The 7,939-nt window shown below is 33.4% G+C and overlaps 1 protein-coding gene across 1 annotated transcript; it reads right to left on the reverse strand.

Moving 5' to 3' along the window:
* Positions 1-3,134: 3,134 nt before the first annotated feature.
* On the reverse strand, positions 3,135-6,585 carry LOC131941573 (WD repeat-containing protein 53-like). The gene is made up of 2 exons (XM_059300881.1): positions 6,485-6,585; positions 3,135-4,332 (listed from the first exon to the last, which is right to left on the reverse strand). The coding sequence occupies exon 2, from the start codon at positions 4,307-4,309 to the stop codon at positions 3,281-3,283; it is 1,029 nt and encodes a 342-aa protein (XP_059156864.1). The 5' UTR covers positions 4,310-4,332; positions 6,485-6,585; the 3' UTR covers positions 3,135-3,280.
* Between the last annotated feature and the right edge of the window lie 1,354 nt (positions 6,586-7,939).

Raw genomic sequence — 7,939 nt, forward strand, 5'->3', positions numbered from 1 at the left:
AGAGAAGGGTCACACCCTTTCATTAGAGATTATATCAACCATAGGCTTAGAATGAGGGTATTTTTTTTCAATGGAAAAGAACTGCTTCCGGGCTAAGTGACGTCATTGTACAAACTGGTTTATTACAAACATCCAGATTTGTAGCATTCCATCGCATTCAAGAGCCCACCGATCCTCCATGTTCTGTTTGGATTTAGCCGAAATGAGAGAATGTTTTCAAAATTCCCAATAGTATAAAAATTTTAGTCATTAAGTTTAGTTAACACGAGTCCTAAGCTAACATTTATTGCCACCCTTTAAATCTAGAAATAAAATGACTCATTAAAAAAAAATTATGTCCACGCATGCATTAAAAAGGGGAAGTGACTCTATTATTAGGTACTTTTGTGAAGAAATATGTATTGCTGTTACTGATGAATAAGTTAAACAATTCTGAATTATTTTACTGGATTAATAAAGATTTCCAAAACTAAATGTGCTTTTGTAAATATTTTGGATCAGGAAATCCCTCTATTGTGATTTAGCCATTTTTAGAGCAACTCAAGTCATAAAAAATGATGTCACACAAGTTTTACCTCCCCCTGGCAGATTTAGTAAAAAAATAAATTACAAAAAAAATTTCCAGACACCCCTACCACTACAATGACAGATCAATAACCTACAACCACCCCTCAGATCAGCAGTTTTCTTTGTGTCATTTAAATTCCCCCCCCCCCCCCCCCCAAGTAGTTTGACGTTTATAGACGACCCCCAGAGATGCATGTTTCAGTCAATGTCCCAGTATACTCAAACAACTGCTATAATTCACCATGTAATTGCAAGTAGTGTGCAACTCATATTTACAAACAACATCAGATCCAATATGTTTTTTCCATTTTTCAAAGAAATAAGTTTTAATACAATCTGTTCTAAACCTTTTAAATGCGATAAAACATAAGAGCGTCAGTCTTAAAAAAGCTTCCAATTTTTTTTTTCTTAGTCTGGTCACATCCCTGTCTAAACAAACAGCTTTCTGTTGGAGACTGCTGTTGCCAGTGTATGACAATAACATCAAAAGAGAAAGCTTTAAAATTAAACTGATATGAGCCAGGCAAGAGGCAGACACTGGCCCCAGCCCACCCCACTCAGGGAAAAATTATATGGGACACCTGACAAACTGGAAACCACAACCGGTTTGTCCATGAAGTTGGACTTGTTGTCTAATTCCTCCACCATATTCAAAAATTAAGAACGAAGAAGAAGAAGAAAAACTGATATGAAACAAAGACAATAATAATAATTGTCTTTGATGAGATGTTAAAGTAGACATGATGGACAAGTAAATATTTTATGACTGGGCTACTTTAGTGTTAGGCATTGAGTACATTTTTTAACTTGGCTGTGTACATCTCAGAAGCATAAAGAAAATGAAGACAAACACTTTTTAAAAAAATAGTTTATTTTACTCAGAAACTGGGAGCTAAATAAACTAAAAAATTAGCATGAAAATATTATGCCATTTAAAACAAAAAACATTTTGATCATTCTTTAGGTTTAGAAGTGTCTGGATGATTGAAGATAAAATGTTATTTTTATTTGTGACCATTTACTTTACCCTAAAGTAAGCTAAAAATTGAAGAACAACTTTACAAAACTTTAGTATGCTCTATATTTTAAAAATATTTATGCTTCCCCACTCAACATCCTCCATAAAAACAAAGTGAACTTAACTTAATTTATCCAAAGGATGTACAAGGCCTTTTTAAAAAAAAGTAGTAAACATTGACATCATTAGAACACCATTCAAAACATTGTTAAAAACAAAGTGAACTTTACTTAATTTATCCAAAGGATGTACAAAGCCTTTTTTAAAAAAAAGTAGTTAACATCGGCACACTATTCAAAACATTGTTAAAAACAGTGAACATCATTGGAATAATGAACCAGCAACATTCTTAGGTTACAATAACAGTGTTGTTAGATAGACCTCCACTTCCTAAAAGAAATTAGCAAAAAAAAAGATAATTTGTGAACATTCTAATAGTACCTTCAATGTACACAAGTCAAATGTTCATACAGGTAGCTAAACTGAGAACATGATCACTACTGGAGACAAAGTTCCAACAAATAAATGAAAACATTCCTATATCTTGGACTTATACATCTACGTCTAATACTTTTAAAAAAAACTTAGTCATCTTAAAGGACAATGTAAAATAGAATATACTTTAATTACTGTAAACATCATCCAAATATATACAAAGATCATGCTCTTTTTTTTGCTAGTTTATTGAGTTGAAAAAATAGATAACATCAGAACATATTTTTGAATGTTTCCTTTTTTATCTTAAGTTACATGATCAGTAATTTTTTGTTTTAATGTTACCTACATTGATTTAAAGTAAAACTACCTAATAAATAATATGCTAATGATCCACTTTATGGGACGACTTTCTGTTAAAACAAGTTAAATCTTAAATATAATAAACTAAAATGAGAAATGACACCTTAAAAAAGTAATCAACATAATAGATGTACATTATTAAACATGATACATTAACTTTTAAATTATTATGCCTGCACTATTTTAACAAAAGAAACTTTTTATTTAAACAAATTCTTTTTACAAAAATAATTACTCTACTACTACTACTATAAATGCTTTCTCTATATCTATAAAGATATATTGCTGTTCTCTAGTATATTTGTTAAAATGTAAGGTTATTAAAAGCAAAGGTTTATATATCAATATCAGCCAAAGTTCCCTTTTCGAACTTGATGGTCTATGGGGCAAGTGAAGTAGAGCTCACCAGTTTCTGAAACCTTGACCTAAGAAGGGATGGTGTGGTCAGCACTACGCTCAATCACCTATTTAAATTTTTCCTAAAGTGAGTTAGATACCCATCAGAGCTGGTTGGACTCAAGGACATTCTACTGACTTGAACCCGGATTTGAACTCAAGACTTTAGGGTTAGCAGTCTACCGCACTATTGCTAGGCCACGCTATCCCCTAACAAACAAAGACTTAATGAGATTAATGACTGGAGTACAAATCTAAACAAGGAGACTATTATTTATGGGTACAAATAATAAATAAAAATAATTTAGCTTAACCAGAACAGAAAAATTAATTAGTACATAGAGTGCCTAGGCTTAAATATACTCATATCTTTATATTTTACTATTAATATTTTACTACAACTCAGAGCAAGCAGACATCACAGAAAATCTAGTCAGGGAAAAACATTGGTTTGCAGGCAAGTAATTCTAACAAATTTTGTTCTTTAAAAAAAATAAAAACCTAAGTGGACAAATTTAAAATTGTTATATCAGGGGTTTGATCAGCAACATATAAAAATTTATTGTCTTGTGCTACATATGGCACCATCCAGTTCACTTTACACTGGTGGCTCAATGTTCTGACACGGCATAACTCAGTTATAGCCAGATTTCTTTCCTCGTCCGGGTCAGCACTTGCCCCGATCCCATTCAAATAAACAGCGCCTGGTTGATAAAGTGCCGCCTTAGTCAGATCCCACTGATTGATGCAGCAGTCATTACCAGCAGTGAGTAGCATCTCCTCCGTCAGAAAATGAACTTGGGACGCACCCTGCAGGTGCCCGAACAGAGTGTGTTTAGGCTGGATATTTTTCTGGCTGGCATCAATGACTGGGACCTGGCCATTCTCTAAAGCACACGCCAGGGTGTTGCCACTGGGAGAGGTAACCATGTGATGAACAAACGGAGGGTTTATCATGTGTGGCGTGTCACCAGGTGTAGCGTAGAACTCCTGCATATTGAACTGGTTCAGACATTTCGGCTTGGAAAAGTCCCAGTGAACCAACCTGCAATCTAGGCCCCCGGTGAAAATCTCCCATGGGCGGCCAGGACGGAATACAGCAGTTGAGCAGATATTTGTGTGTTTGTGGCGTAGGGTTTTAAAAACTTTCTTGTCTTGTAGGCCGAAAACTTTAGTTTCACCAGAATCATCGCAGGCAGCAAGGAACTGCTCTTTTGCATCCAACACGATCTGATTAACCTCATCTTGGTTTGACTGAAACACAAAAACTGGCTCCTGGAGTCTCTGAGCATCCAACATTAGAACTTCTTGTCCAAACGCAGCATAGATAATGTGAGGATTTTCCCGTGAGAAGACCACAGAAGTGCAGTCTGTGTTGGGTCGGGAAAGTTTTCCTTCCAGTCGACCTTCATTGGACCAGAGACATAAATCTCCTTCCTCACTGCCAGACACAACTTGACCTGTCTGATGCTGGACAGCAACACACAGGACAGACGATGTGTGGCCACCACTTAGTTTTGTCAGACTCATTTGAAATTCAGCCTCTGTAATGCCTATAGAGATTAAAATAAGAAAAACCATCATCAGTCAAAAAAATTAATTTTTTAAGTTACTAGTTACTTTTAACATTCATACCTAAGATGAATTATTACGCTTAGGCCTAAGTCAAATTAAAAACAATATTCTTAAAAACCTGAGAAATTCAGTAATGAAATCAGGTCACAAGCCTTGTAGTTTTTTTTATTATGCAATAAAGATAGGTTGACTGTGACTTTGGACATTGTTTTTGGTAAAGTTAACTTTAATTTAGTTAACTAATGCTTATTTCTAAATTGACTTTATAGATAGTTAAGATAGTAGATAGCTAGTAGTATATACTAGGCCTAACAACATCATAACTGCTGTAGTAACACTGTAGGTAGTAGTAATAAATTCAATAAATTGTTTATGTTTGTTAAGGCATGTGTGTGAGGTAATGGCCTACTATTATTAACTTATTTAAATGAGACTTTTTTGTTTTGAGTTTATATTTAAATCAATCTGCAACTAGCCTGCTGGCCATGGTAGGGCTTGTTCTGCTAGAGATACACTAAATTCATACTAGATCTAGATCTAAATACTAAAATACAAAGGGTCTGCAGTCTACTCAAAATGATTGTGAAAATATCGCCCCAATCCAATATTATTTTAATATTTTAGTTTTCAATGGACACCAGTGAGAAAAGTCTCAAAGGTATTTGAGAGGTGCATAAATTAATTAAAAAATCTTGCACGGCGTAGTTACAATTAACATGGTTATAAAATCCTGCCTGTCTGGGTTTTTTCGGACTTTACTAAAGATTGGATGTATTTGATGTTTTTAATATTTTCGGTAACTAGGCCTAAATAAAATTTAAAAAAAAAGCAAAAACAATTTGGTTTTCACGTGTAATGGCGACATAAACAATGGCATCCTGCTATTGGATAGGCCGCCATAAATTTTATTGTACACATTGTAAGCTAAAAATAGAAAACTAGGTCATGGGGTTTTAAATTTGCATTGTTATTTAAAAACTTGATCTGCAAAGTTTTGTAATCAAATAGTTATCGATCACTAAGTTACTGTACAGCCAATCAATATTTGTCTTACGAAAGTGAAACATCCGGTTATAACTTAGGCTTGATGATGAAAATAAATAGAAATGTAGCCTTAACCATTAATGTCCTGTAACGCCCGCTGCCGCCCGACACCGTTAATGTCCCGTAACGCCCGCTGCCGCCCGCTCACAATAAGCATAGAAAAATTAAATTTGTTTCATTCAAATTTGGCCAACAAATCCTAATTTTTAACTAAACAGGAAGTCGGACAGTTTCAGCATCCTTTTCCGGTCTTCTAATTTCAATGGCGCTTTTGAAAGATAAAAAATAATAGTTTCTTTCTATCTCGAAATTTTAGACTCATCTGTCCTATTTTTAGTAGATTTAATATTAAAAATAAAATAAAATAATGCCCCTAAACGTATCTAGTAATGTATTTTATGAAGTATATATCTTAAACATAACCAAATTAATATTTAACTGTTAAATTCGATGCATAGTTGTTTAGACAAAAATAAATAAAGTTGACTACCGAAAATGACCTGTTTTGAATTTTCTCCGACATTTTTTATTTTTATACTGTACTTGTACCGAATATAATATATTCTATTTAATACTGTTGGAAAGCCAGGTTTATTCCCAACATTAAGCAGTACTTTTTATCTTAATTTTCAATTTCATTTAGACAAAAACAAATATTTTGTGAAACTATTCACTTGATCATACAGAGTTATGCTCCTTACATTGGGCCGTCATGGGTGGAGTTTTGGTAGAATGCATGGGACATTAATGGTTAATTATTAATTAAACTCAACAAATTATTTTCAAGTTCTCTGGATTTGCAACTTTTATAATTTATAGCATTTATTCTAAAAATATAAAATTTCTAAATTAATTTTAGGCATAAGTTTTTATTTTTTATTTTTTTTACGGTCAAAATCTAAAAAGCACGTTTTTATTCCATGTCAACAACATTATGGAAGGAATCTCGTCAACTCGCTTGGTGTCCATTTCAGTGATTAGGCCTAATGAATTTAATTAATGTAATCTCAGTAATGTAACAAAGTGACTACTCAGGAAGAAGCTTCTAGATCTAGATCTAGTAAGTAATCTAGATATATTACTTACTAAGCTAGAAATCTAGATCTCGAGTATTCTAGAGAGTCCACTATTCTAGCCTTAGAGGTCTCAACAAGTTGAATACAACCTCCGCTATTCTGATTCACGCTGTGTACATCTAGAATCTAGAAATTTACTAGTGACTTCCCTTGCCATTTTAGATTTTGTTTCCGAAATAGAAAACCTGGAATGAGTTAGGAAGAAAATAAATATTTTCTAAACTTGATTTCTAATGAGGTTTATGTGATTTTTAAATGTGTTGTTAAATTTATTAGCGACACTATATTCCCAGGCGTGCCTTTCAGTTGGCAAATTTTTAATTAAAAAAACTCCACTGCTCATAAAAGACTCTAACTTACTGCTACGATGTAAGACTTTCAATAAGCATTCATTATGGTTTATGCCTTAATATCGTAATACACTCATTAAAAGGGAATTAAATCGTGCGCAACCAGAAATATATTTGTTGTCCCCCTTACTGCAACAATTCTTTCCGTCTTGTGTAGACCCTATGTAACACTTGAAATAAAAATTTGTTCTAGAATATATATGACTTTTTTTTGGGTATTATTTAAAATTTAAATGAAACAAGTGATTTTTTTCCTTATTTAAAATCTCACGGTGCCTCTTTTTGATAAATGGGGAGTTATTCATATTCCTAAAAATGTATATTATTTTGCATAATGGCAATTGTTTTTAAATATATCTCGTTTGAATACCACTGGAATTTTTTTTTAAAATCCTAATATATAATAGCACATGTGTGCACTTCTGTCTCTCTGTCTCTTTCTCTGTCCGCAATATTTTTTGGCAGCATCATCAGTATGTTCAGCGGTATATGGAGGACTTAAAGATACGGACTTTTGTTGAAAAAATATGGTGGACGTTATAATTGTATAAACTAAATTTTCTTTAAAGAAGGAAAAAAAAAAAAAAAAAAGGCTTTCTAATGTAGAAACAGATTTCTAACTAAAGTGTTTATTGTCGTGACATGAAAGCAAAAAAAAAACAATGACGTCACATTTCACAAGGTTAAACTGCGGAAAGAACACAAAACTAATGGCGTCATCTTCCAATTTTTGGAAATTATAAAATGAACTATTTCATTCAAATTTGATTTAGATCTACTTATCAAGACGTACACTATGAAATGTATACAGTATACAATGTTATAAAAGAATACTTATAAAAATTTACTTTATCTATTTAGATTCTAGATCTAGATCTAGAGCTACGGAAAAACTAGACTTAAGCCAGCCGTAGGTTCACGTTCTCACGTCACAGAAACCTCAGGGTTCACATACTCACGTCACAGAAACCTCAGGGTTCACGTACTCACGTCACAGAGACCTTAGGGTTCACGTACTCACGTCACAGAGACCTTAGGGTTCACATACTCACGTCACAGAAACCACAGGGTTCACATACTCACGTCACAGAAACCTCAGGGTTCACGTTCTCACG

The sequence above is a fragment of the Physella acuta genome, unplaced genomic scaffold (assembly GCF_028476545.2).
Source record: "Physella acuta isolate Inbredline_101_S28 unplaced genomic scaffold, ASM2847654v3 ptg000366l, whole genome shotgun sequence".
NCBI classification, from domain to species: domain Eukaryota; kingdom Metazoa; phylum Mollusca; class Gastropoda; family Physidae; genus Physella; species Physella acuta.